General features: G+C 41.3%; 1 protein-coding gene across 2 annotated transcripts in view; it reads left to right on the plus strand.

Moving 5' to 3' along the window:
* The window catches only part of SLC35F3 (solute carrier family 35 member F3), a gene marked incomplete at its 5' end in the record, with an annotated part of 161,206 nt that overhangs the window by 103,393 nt on the left and 44,755 nt on the right, over window positions 1-13,058 (plus strand). For both annotated transcript variants that reach the window (XM_083857809.1, XM_083857810.1), the window contains one exon: window positions 12,421-12,745. In XM_083857809.1, the coding sequence (XP_083713935.1) occupies window positions 12,421-12,745 (325 nt within the window). The remainder of the gene's footprint in view (window positions 1-12,420; window positions 12,746-13,058) is intronic.

The following is a 13,058-nucleotide window of genomic DNA, read 5'->3' on the forward strand; positions in this document are numbered from 1 at the left end:
CCATTCCTCTCAGACCAGCCAAGTGACTGGTATGTCCCTATTTGTACATGAAAGCACAGTGTGCTTTGAGGACTGACTTGTGTTCCTCAGGAAGGTAAATATCTCCATTCTTGCTCTGCATCTCGAGATCTTCCAGAGACAGGTAACATCAGCTTTGACAAAGAACTTCAGAACAATCACCACACCAGAGAAAACACATCCTCCACTTAATTAGCCCCTACTAGGAGCTGCTTATTCCCAGGCTTTCAGCACCGAGGAAATGCTATTGCAGCTTCCCCTATAGCACATTTCCTCTGCACTATTCTGTCAGGAATGAGTGACTGATGATATTCCAAGTTTCTCAAAAGGCAAATGACACCTCTCTGCTATCAATTACTGCACATAAACATCTAAAATGAGTTGCCATGGAACCGGATGCTGCCACATGTTCAGCTGGAGTAACCTTGTCTGCGTTGCTAGAGTTGCAGGGAGTTTGTTTAAGTACAAATGAGAAATAAATTTGGCCTTTAGTATATTTGCATGCCTGCAGGGAATTCATCACAAGCATATCAACACTGTAATTGTTTTAATAATAAATCTTTTTCACTTCTTTAGCAAGCACAAACTAAAGATCCCAAGCACAGCAAAAACTTCCGTGACTAGCAGTCAGCTTCTTTAAGAGAGGAGATTCTTATTATCCTCATTTTGCAGATGGAGCAGCTGAGAAACTGCAGAATGAAGCAACTTGCCTAAAAACAAGCAGCACATCTTTTCACAGAGCAAGAAAAGACCTATAGCAGATAGGAATGGACCCCCAAACTTCGTACACATATCTTTGTGGCCATGAGAAGGGCCATGAGTGGATGCAACAGGGGTCAGAGAAGCCTTTGTTTATTGAAATCATAGACTAAAGCTTCATTTTCAGGAAATAAGCTCAAATGCTGCATAGTTTATGAATAAATGCTGTGTAACTATTAGCACTGTTCTGCTAGTGGCATCCAAAGGCATTGGTAGTCAGGCAGTGCTTGTACAACTGAGCAGTAGGGCAGACCCCTTGAACATCTCACCCAGGACTTCACAACTACAGAAGCAAGATTTGGTGGCCACTGGTCTTTTTCCCATGAAAGCCATACATGACAGACCTATGCAATGTTCATGCATCCTAGAAAACAGAAGCAGCTGGTGAGCAGGAGAGGCTGGTGTTTTGGTGGCTCAGCCAGGGCTGTGGGTTTGGGTGTGCTTCCCCACTGAAGCAGCCTTGGCAAGGAATTTATGTTGGCTTCTGCATGGAGAACTTAACTTTCAAAGTGTTTGCTTTTGTTCAGGCTCTTCACAGGGGACAGTGTTCAGTGTGAGCAGTCAGGGCACTTTAACCCACCTGGTTCTTGCTCCTTAGCTATGGTAGCAGTTTTCTCCCTCTCCTGACAAGAGCTGGTGAAGGTGATGGTGACAGGTTTGCATGAATGGGGGTTTAGGTCTGCTCTGTGTCTGCTTTTCATTTTGTCCTACCAGCATGCACCCCCTTATCACAGGATAAAGATAATGTCACTTACTCAGCTGACAGAAAAGCAGTACCCTCCTCTGTGGGTACTGAGTGTTAAGTACACATGGACAGTAATTACACTCTGGCTTTGGCCCAAGGCAGCTTTTGCCCAATTTTTGTAGTCCTTGCAGTATTTTCAGTTAGCACAACAGCATATTTGAGCAGATAGCCAAGATCTTGTTCCAAAGGCGTGAGGAGTTTCTTGTTGCATAACACCTGGCTCACTTCCCAAATGGCACCATGCTTTCTTAGGCTTTAAACAGCCTCCAAATGAGCTGCTCTTAGCTGTGCTAGCTTACTCACTAGGGAGTCCCTCTAGCTTATCTTTGATAGTGTGTCACCCTGGTAATTTCATCTACCATCTTGCCTGGGCAAACTCATGAGTTATAGGTTTGGAGGTGACTCATTACTTCTGCACTGTGTCCCCTCCTCAAATGATACAAAAATAAAATGAGACCATTTTGATGTTACTAAACTGCCAGAGCAGGAGTTTTAATGCATCACAAAGCAGAAAGAGAAGTTATTAAAGATTTATCTAAGCTTCCTTACTTTAGTGGCTGAAATGAGACAGTGTGTACACACAATGGACAAACAGTAGTTTCATTTACAATAATGGAACTTAAGAATGACAGCATCCATTGGATCATCTTCTCAGTCCTTCCATAGATCACAGACCATTACATTTCACCCACTTATCCCTAAATGAAGTTAGGTGTGTTTTTTAGTCATCTTGAATCAATTTAGGCATTTACTTTCAAAAAATAAGCGGATTAATAATCCACCTATTTAATTATAGACTTCTCCCATGAGAAATTGGAACAAGAACCAGTAAAAAATAAGTATGAAGCCACCAGAATGCATTATTCACTGTCTCCTGTATTTTAATTTTATAAATCTTGTAAAAGAAATTTTGTCCTTCTTTCCTGATGGCTATCGTAAACAGTAAGGATTTGTAGCTCAGTGTAAGAGCCAGAGTTCCAAAAAGACTCCTAGTTCAACATAAAAGTCTAAGTTAGCTCAATATGTATTCCCCAGCAATTTCCCAGCAACAAGGCTCATATATAGGATTATTTATGTTGTTGCTTTCCTAGCACATTATACTCAGTACAGCACATTCACTTATGTAGTTAAGCAGCTCTCTCCGCTTGGCTGGAGCACCACTGCCAACCTTTGGTCCACAGCCCAGTTAATCTTTGTTAATTATAAACCGTGAGATGCCACTGCAGACCTGGATAGCATCCTGCGGAAGCAGGAATTTGGCCATTGAAAGAGTAGGTTTACTTTGGAGTCTTCACTGAGCTTTGCTGACAGCCACTGCGGCATAAGATCAAAGGCAACAGGAAACAAGGTGTTTTTAGCAGTGCAGAGCTGACTTGCCTCTAGGCAGAGCTGCCCACCATCTATTGGAGAAATCAGGTACCCGATTTCCCATGTTAGCTGCCTGGTTCCAAACACATGGATCCTCTCTATCTGGATGTAATGCAAGGATACCCAGCCTGGAAATTTTGTGAGTCCTACTCAAGGCATGAATTTTGACACAAGATCAAGCACCCTTTGGCTATACAAAAGTTGTATGTTGACACTTCTGGAAGTATTAGATATACATTTTGTTCAGTGTCACTACTTCTGACCCCAAGCCTCTTCAACTGAAAAAAACCCAAACAAGTGTGAACCCTGTAATCCTTGTCATTCAGTCATGGAGAGTACAGAAATGAGGAGGTAAGAGCTCAAAATGCCTTTTCCACAATCACCTCAAATTCCCTAGCACAGCTCTCAGTAAGGGTAATATTTTATTTGTGACTGAAAAAGGCATGAGTCTGTCTTCTGTAGCTGACTGAAACAAGTGAGGAATAGTGGGTTGCAAAAGCCTTTCTCACTGCAAAGAGGATGAGGCAAGTATCAAAGAGAAAATAGAAACTAGAATTTTTGTATGTAATGTATTTTTGCTTTATACTGAGTACCTCAGTGCCCACATGGGCCTAGCCAAAACTGTATTTTTTTTAAAGGAGACTCAGCTTTTGATGAGTTTGCTGCTGAGAGAGAAGAGGCATGTCTTCTTTGTTCCAGGAGATCATAGAGTAAATCATATGGAGACTTCTGTGGCTATATGAGCATCACTCTAACCACTGTGAGCACACTCAAGTCCATGTCAAGTCCACACTAATATCTAGCTATTGGTTGACAGAGAACAGATGCTCCAACTATCTTGATCTGAACTTAAGACCTAAGAAAAGCATTGTGTTTGAGGTTCAATAGCAGGTGAAGCCTTTAGCTCCTAGGAGAAAAATCATGTGGGGTTGGAATTCACTATGGAAGAAAGCAATGGGCTACAGCAGTCTTCTGTCTAAAACTCTGCTTACTTGAAAGCCAGGCAGCTCTGAGTTTTGAAAGCTCCTTAAGAATGAAAGAACACTGGCTTGTTTTTAATAAAGTGCAGTCAGCAGAGCCTCCACAGTTAGCATGAATTCACTTTTCTCCTGTATATATGCACTGATAAAAATGTGCTCTTTATATTAGTATATAAGTAATTCAATTCCCTTGGAGATAAAACTATTACTCAAGAAAGACGTGTAGCACTCAAACGCCTGGATAATTATTACAGTAGTTTCCTACAGAGAATCCAGCCTGTCTTTTTACCATCTCTCAACCCTTTGTTCAGTCTGAAATTTAAACAGACTGATCAAAATTTGCCCAGAATACGGTTTTGCTTATATCTGATTTTTGTTCTAATAGAAGTTCTGCTTCCATAACTCCTCAAAGTAAGTGGTAAAACTCCTAGTGACCTTGCCAGGTGACTCACTGTAAGATTCAGTCCAATTTTTATTCAAGAATGGAATGCAGAATGATATCAAGAACATGTAACTTATAATCAGGGTTACTCCATGCATGTGGTTACTTTGCAGTCCCACAATGCTGCTACTGTAAAAATCACCCCGTATCTTCCATTTTCACTCTGGACTCTGGTCATGAATTCTGATTAATAATAAAAAGGACCCTATTTAGGGAACTCCTCACCTCATAAAATTCAAAGTAGAATATCAAAATGAGGCCCATTTGAATGCAGCACTTTTAATGGAATTTCAAGGCAGTTGCCTCTGAAGATGAGTTAAATGGATTAAAGTCCAAATTGCTGCAGTATGAAGTTGGTAACTTTTCAGTTCTCTTTATATATCACCAACAAGAATTAGAATATGTATTTTGCAGAAAGCCTTGCTGGCACATTTGACAGAGGCAGAAAAGCATATGTATGCTAGGGAGGAGAATTTGGCATATCTTCAAAAATACGTGGAGGTTATTTAATTCCAGCTCTTAGTAATTTTAGATATAATATTTAGCACAGGATAAAACAGGAATTAATATATATTAACCATCAGCAATAAAACCCACTATATCTGTGAATAATACTTTAGGATATGAGAGTACCTGCTACAAGAAACTTGGGCCTATTTGATACATATACAGCTATACGAATTATTTATTCTTAATTTAATAATTCTATTTCATGATCAAATTAAGTAAAGTTATTTTTAACTCATAGCGTAAGAGCAAAGTATCTAAAGAAAGCACTTTAAATTTTCTCAAATAGCATCTAAAAATCCATCTGTTCAATGCTGTTTTGATCAAATACTGATTTAATAAGGTTTTATGGGGTTTAGTTTAAAAACTGATTTAATAAGGTTTTATGGGGTTTTGTCACTTTTCCAGTGTGATACATTAATTGATACTCAAGGAAAAATAGGGTACTGATCTTTTAGACCTTCAGCCCTGACCATGGTTGGAAAACTAACAGTGAGCAAACCCAAAGTCATCACAATCCTGTTATAGTCCCAACCACCAGCCACCACAGGGACTCACAGCTTTCCTGTAGGAACCCAGGAGCAGCTTCCTCAAAAATCACATGCAGCTGCCATATGGGCCTGACCAAAAGTCCATTGGGTTCTGCCTCCAGCTTGGTGGAGTTGAACAGGAACATGTATTTTCTAGCCATTCATCTCTCACAGTGTGGGTGTGCTGACAGCTGCAGCTTTCCCAGATGTAGGAAAGGAAATTTTTTTTCTGCTTTGTTCCTAGTAATTTTTGGCAGTTATTTTGCTTTTTTCACTGCTCTTGAACACTGAGTTGCCCTTTTCCCTTTTCTATGGAGCATCCTGTGAAGAGCTCATAATCCCTGATGGCCAGAGCCCATCACTGAATGTGCAGCATGTGGGTTTGTTTACTCCCACCTGCACCTCTTTATCAGCGCACTTTTCCATCTGCCAGTGTATGACCCATCACATAGTCTGTCATCTCCTGCAGCTGGCCACTGCCCTTGCTGACCTGCTTAATTTCACATCATTAGGAAACTTCGTCACCTTGTGGCTCACTCCTGTGGTAACTGTGGTTAATGGTGAAGAGTCCAGTTCCCACAGCAAACCTCTGCAGAGCTTTGCCCACTTCCCCCATTGCTGTATATACTCCTCACTGGTCTCCTATCCTGTACTTTTATCTGTTCCAACTTTTTCCCATCTGCCTATTTTCTGTAAGGCTCCTTGGAGTGGGATTTTATTGGGAGCCTCTTCAAAACCTGTGAGGGGTCACTGCATCTCCCTTATCGATGTGCCTGTTGATCACTGTCAGAGAACACTGGTGAGGCTGCAGGGGGGATCATCCAGTTTGCCCAGGTACATAATGCTGTCCTTTATGCTGTCTAAGATATCCATCCTAACTATTGCTCACTCTCTTTAGCACTTACCACTCTGTTTCAAAGCTGAGTTGGCAGGTAAGTGGCTGAAACCTTTCCTTCAAAAGCTGGAGGTGGAGTGTGGTTCCCCTCTTCAGTAGCTCAGTGCATAGAGCAGCTTTCTACCCCTCTGCTAGGAGCAGGAAATCCATCTGCCAAAGAGAGTGTCCACAGGCCCTCCAAGGCCCGAAGTACCCAGGTAGCAGCAAAACTGGTTGGCTCAGAATAGAGCCAACCAACAACATCCTTACTTATTAGGAAAGCATAAATTCAGGAGGTTGCTTGCCCAGAGGAGAAAAAGTGAGGCCTTAGTCTTGTTCCAGTGGCTACTTCAAATAAAGAATGGAAATATTTCTTGGAGATGACTCCTAAAATAAGAGAGGGGAACTCTCAAATGTGTCTTTGAATCCTGACAGAGTCTGGATGGAAGAGAGGCACATGGGTGTTAGGAGTCATGGTCCTTTGGCATGCCCAGGAACAGATTCTTTGGCATCTGATGAGCTCTAGTGGGATTGTAACGAGGTTACAGCTGCTACAAGCAGCTTTGGCAAAGCTAGAGCTAATTTGGAAAATGAGGGAATGTCCCTTGATGCAGAAATTGGTCTCTGTGTGCTCTCATTACAGCTGACCAGGAAGGTTAATACGTGGAGATTACTGGTTTCCAAAATGAAATACAGACAGTTTCTCAAAACCAGACACCAGCATGATGATCCACCTGTGAAAGGAGAGGCCATCACTGACAATGGCACTGGAAAGCTGCACTAGGTTCTGGGTGGTCTGCCAGGCAACAAGTGAGTCCATGAGCCCTCACTCTTTTACCTGACTGACTGTGAGGAAAATGCCTGGGCAACAGATTTGAACAAATATCAACATTTCAGGTTTAGACAACTACAGTGGTAATTAGAGATGTAAATCACTTCATGAATTTGGTATTTCATTTTTTCTTCACAGGATAATTCTTCAGCTGGTTTTTAACAGCTTAGTTCAAAAATCTTGAACACCTCAAGATGGTTAGTGTGGTAGGAACAGGGTAAAAACCATGGTAGGCAGAGATGAGACAAAAACAAAATTTGAGAGTCTGAGAGGAGTTTGAGAGTCTGCTATGAGGCAAATAATATTGGGTATCCAGAAGACCACCATCAGAAGCCATTGTGTGTTCTCAGGTGCGTTGGAACTACTTGTCTCCCACTGATCTCTCCATGTAGTAGATACTGGGTGAAGAAGTCACAGAGCATTCAAGGCTGTGGGAACATGCCTTGGGTAATATAAGGCATATATTACCCAAGGCATACCTTGACCCCCTGCATGTCACAGATTTCTAGAGCTCTAACCATGCTGAGGACCAGGCACTGTCTTACAGGACTTCTCTCAGCTCCTTCTCTCCTCTTTATGATAAGCATGTATTTTTGCAAGCTTTACAAACTTGTTCTGTGCAATGCTCAAGCAGTTACAAAACATTTGACAGGCTGGCAAAATGGAAATACCTTCAGGATGTCTCATAATTGACAGAGAGACTTGTGAGGGTTGTTCTTTTTATCACAACTATTTTCCAGAAGCCTGATTTAAAGAACTGTTTAAGAATATGCTTACTTTGAAGCACGTTCCTAGCCTGGGAACCTGGAAGAGTTGTGCATTATCATTAGGTAAATGTTTTGGTCCCTAATAGGCAGGACCTTAGTCTGTAAGGGTCACTTTGTCACTCTGAAGGGCTGGAAAGGGCACCCAGCACTTGTGTAATGCTTCCTTCCCTGAGTTGCTGACTAGCTGACAGCAGCTAAAGCAGGTCATTGATGACAGCTAAATATGTTCATGTGGCACTGCACAGCTCTGAGTCCACCAGCGCTGTCTGTGGTGGCTTTACCCTCTGTTCCTGACAGCAGTGGTGGAGAGGTGGGACTCATCTCACCCAGCTTCAGACACCCACACCAGAGACACCTACTTCCAGCTTGTCACCCCAGACTGTTTAGAGCTGGTGGAGAGAAACAAGCACTCTGAGGGAGTGATTCATCTGGCTCGTTTTAATCATCTACTTTAGGAGATAAATCGTGCTATGGAAATGTCTTTTTTCTGTCTACTAACTATGCAGAAAGTGTAAATCACTGTCTCAGATACACAAGTCGGCACGGCAGATGTCTCAGACTAGGAAGATGAATGCCACCCTTGGTTTTTATCAGTATCATTTTTTTTAATACACACATTTAGGTACAGTGTGGTCCTACAGTAAGCCTATAGCTGTCTAGTTGTGCCCAGGAGTCTTAAGACTCTTGTACAGACTTTAGAAGAGGCCTGGACAGCCTGTTTAGAGGTGTTACCTTGAATGGTTTATTTTCCATGCCTTTTTTGCTTCATGACCTTTAGCTGAGTCTGTGGAATAAATAGCTTGGGTATAGATGCCTTTTGCTTCAGGTATCCGAAGTCATCTGAGGGAAGTCTTAGCCATAATAGAAGAAACAGAAGGACAGCTGTTTTCTGGGGCTAATGGCATTGGCAGTAACTTTGGAGATTATTTCTTTGCTTTGTTTCTAAATGTCGTGGGAGAGAGGTTGGACTGAAAGGGAGGGAGGAGGAATGGATCCATTTGGGATTTACGAAAAGGGAAAAATGCACAAACAAAAGGAACAGTGAAAAACCAAAATTAATAAAAGCAAGATAGGCATTTTTCCTCTACCTCAGTATCTTAATTTGTTCTTTTGGGAGATACAGTAGCATACAGAGCAGTTTGTTGCAGGAAGCAATGGAAGAAACACATTAACAGTCTGCAGAACTAAAATTCTTCAATATCCTGCCTCATCGATTCTAAAAAGACATTTTGTCATCTTTAAATTCATGTGCATTCTGTTGCCAGCTGACTCTTGTGCAGTGTTAGAGAGAGAGAAGCTTTTCAGCCATGTGTGGGTTTAGTGTCACTCCATCTGTGCACCTGGGGTTTAGGTGAGGAAAATGTCCCCAGCAGAGACACAGGTACTAGACATAGCAAACTACAGCTCTGGATTTTGTGTTTGCCAGCTGGCAGGCAAGTGCCCTCCACAGTAAATGAGAGGATGAGACCACATGAGTGTATATCACCTGTAGGATCCAAAGAAAATCTGTTTTTGGGGGGCAGATTATGTCACAGGAATCCTCCAGGTCAATGGTGCATCCACTGGAAAAGTCAGTGCCCATTTGGCATCTAACTCTCCAACTCTTGCAGCACAAGCAATCACGAGGACACAATAAAGTTTCACTGACAGATACGACAGATACTACAAGTCTCAGCTTGTAACTCTTCATCATCAGACAGTAATTTTTATCCCTATTGTCATGAAATACACTGTGCCTGGGATAAGTTTTTAATCCCTCTGGTCTGTAAATGCATCAAAAGAATGAACATCCCTAGAAAGTTAACCTTTCAGGTGCAAGTTCATTTTAGAAGTTATACATGCAGTATTGTCTATTGCTGAAAGCAAATGTTGCTGTTGGTGTGTTTAACACAAAATTAAATATACCTGGATAAGTAATTTTGCCTGTGTGGCCAAGAAAACATCAGTAAATTCAGCTTTCGGGAACAATTACCATGGAACAGAGTAGAAGGCAGTGATATTCATCCAGATGGACTCCTGACTCTTGTGTACGTGCACAGTACAGTGGGGACCTGGGCAGGTGGCTTCAGCCCTTCATGGGGGAAAGATCTTGTCCACAGTGTCTGCAGTGAGCTGTCTATCAACACTATTTTACCAGATGTTGAGTGTCTGGTGCACCAGACAGTTGTGATTGATTCTCATTGTAGAAAAAATAACACAGCTTCAGTGTTGTGATTCAGAGCACTGACTCGTCTTAAAATCTCACATTCCCTAATGTTAAATATCTTCAGCTGGAGTGGTTTAAATCCTGGTTTCCTGTTTCCTCGGGAAGTAATTGCAGAAAGATGCAAATGGCAGATACCTCATTGGCTGTCTCAAGAAGGAGGACCATTTTTGCCTATCTCTCCAAGCAGTTTCAAAAACATGAACTCTGAGTGAAGTTGCATTGACACGAAGGCACAAACTCCTCTTAAGCTCTCGTTTGGCACACTGGCTTCCTAAATTAGTTTTTTCCTGCCCAGAAACCCAGTGGTCCAAGGGAAAAAGGATGCTGAAGTTTGTTAGGGTGTGTGAAGTGTTGGGTGTTGCAGTGATAATGCCCAGAAGAAAATTTTGAGTGGAAAGGAAACATTTGGTAATCATTCTAGGTCTTGTGTGGTGGACAGCAAAGAGGGCACTGGCAACTGCCCATTACATGGTGAAATTAAAAGAAATTAGTGTAGCCTTGTTTGGTATAAAGTGAATCCTGACACTAGTCTGTGCAGCAAGTGAGCAAGGAGCATAAGATACAAGCAATGTATTATTAATAAAATGCTTTAGAGTTATTTTGAATGGGCTGAGCGTTTGCAGACAGTCTGTTTTTCAATTGAAACATTTGGCAGGTGGCTTGTAACCTTTCCATTATATGTTTAATACAAGGTCATATTAACTTTGGACAATTCATTAGCTTGCTGGTGCATCTCTTGTTATGTGGGAGGCTGCCCACACAATCTTCTATTGAAAACCAAAGTAAGTGGAGAGATCAGAAATATCCTTATCTCTCTGAAAGCCACACAAAAAGGCTAGGTGTTTATATTTTTCTGCTGTACATTCTTTTTAGATATCAAGCCATCAAATAGAGGCCACAATCCTTCTTGTTATAAAATACAGCTTTACTAGGCAAACTAATAGTACTTCTAGCTCAGATCATGTATTTTGTCTCTGTAGGGAAATAACTAAATAGTTTTTTTCCATAGAAATAAATATTTTCTTTCAATAATGTATTAGGTCATATAAATACAAATTTATATTAGCTTTAAATAAGAGATTTTCTGTTCCACATACTAATTCACTAATTCATACCAGGATAGGGAAGGATTTTTTTTTTTTTTTTTTTTTTTTTTTTTTTTTTTTTTCTAATGTAGACCTCTCTTAGTCTTCCTTGAATATATATAAATGTTTGGCAATAATACGGTCTCTCATTGTCCTGGCTTTACTTACATGTTTTCACCTTTCAATGCCTGCAGTAAATTCTGGACAGTTTTGAAGTTGTAGATTCCTGGATTTCAACGTGAACTACTGTTACTTCCCGCTTTAGGTGAATGGACCAACCAAACTGCAGTCAGCCTCTTAGAGAAATCACTGCTGAGTGTTGTGTGTGGGTGACTGACAGCTTCAGCAGATGTTGAATGGGGTGAATTTAAGGAAGGCAGGTAGAGAGCCCTAAAGGCACTGGTCTGCTGCTGAGGTCTGCCAGCACATTTTGATTTCTGTGAGAACTCAACTGGCTAACCTCTCTTTGCTCATTCGTTCACAAGCTGGATACATTATTTACTGGCAGGGCTATAATAATTCTTGTTTGAGGGTTGAAGTGGCAAAGTTTTTAGGTGAAAAGTTTCCAGCAGCATGCTAGGCTTAGTTATAAGGGGGCAAAGCTCCAGTCCAGTCTCAGTTTGTGCAGGACTTGAACTAAAAAAAGTTAGGATTGCCTGGTCAGAGATAGACTTCAGGGCAGCCTGTGGGTTGGTCTCATTTTTGCCATCCAACTACAGCCACAGGAGATCTGTTTTCCCAGGGATCACTGAAATGCCTGGTGATCCAATTCAGTATAAATCATGCTATTTATGTTGCAGTCATTTTGCTTAACTTCAAGAATAATATGTTGCCCTCCCTCTCTTTTAAGAAACACCATATTCCATAAACTGGTCATTCCTGCATTTTCTGAGACAATAACGATTTCAAGTGCTGTTATAATCCCCCTTTGCTGCTTTATCAAACTCAATACCACATTTTTCATTCGTTTACACATCCTAACAGCACGAGTTTAAGTGGTGTGTTAAGCCTTTCTATGTACATCAAAGCAACATGTAATTTTCACTTCCATTTTACCCAACGGCTTCTAAATCTAGAGGTGATAATTGTTACTTGCATCCTAATTATGCCTCAGTTCAACCAGAGGCTTTGCAATGATCTAAAAACAAAGGACACTTTGCCGCAAGATCCGGTGGGTTCCTTCGCTCATACAGCTCCACGTGCCTTCAGACGGGCCTAATATTTAAAAATTATATAAAATAAAATATTATTAAAAATAAAATGCGGGATGGATTTCCTTAGTAAGCCATGTGTTTTCTTCTCCACAGGGGATGAGCGCTCCCGGGAGTCTCCAGCCCCAGCCGAAGCACAGATGCAAGCTGGGGCGGAAGGCAGTGGAAGGGTGAACCGCTGCTGCTGGAAATGTTCCGTGACGCAACTCAAGAAGATTTTCTGGGGTGTGGCCGTGGTCCTGGGTGTCTGCTCCTCTTGGTCGGGTTCAACCCAGCTAGCAAAACTGACCTTTAAGAAATTCGATGCACCCTTCACTCTAACGTGGTTTGCAACAAACTGGAACTTTTTATTCTTTCCTTTGTATTATCTTGGACATGTTTTTAAGTCAGCTGAAAAGCAGTCTCCAAAGCAAAGATACAGGTATGGGAGCTTTTGTTTTTAATCCCACGGCTCTTGCATGCTGCCCTACATTTCACATTTTGTTCAAATTGGTCAGTTACATCAAACTTGTGTTTGCTTTCCTCTCCAGGTTTGTTAAAGGATGGTCTGAGTTCATTGTGTGTCCTGTGTTAGGTGCTATTATTATTCCTGATATAATTTCACTCCAGCTGTAAGAAATAGAGGTTTATTTCCAACACATGCAAGTCATGTAATGAAAGTTTGCATTTTCTGCAATTATTTATCCAGACTTTTCTGCAAACTTTTTTTTTTATTATTATTAATATCTCTCTCC

Source organism: Zosterops lateralis (assembly GCF_965231275.1).
Source record: "Zosterops lateralis genome assembly, chromosome: 3".
Classification (NCBI taxonomy): domain Eukaryota; kingdom Metazoa; phylum Chordata; class Aves; order Passeriformes; family Zosteropidae; genus Zosterops; species Zosterops lateralis.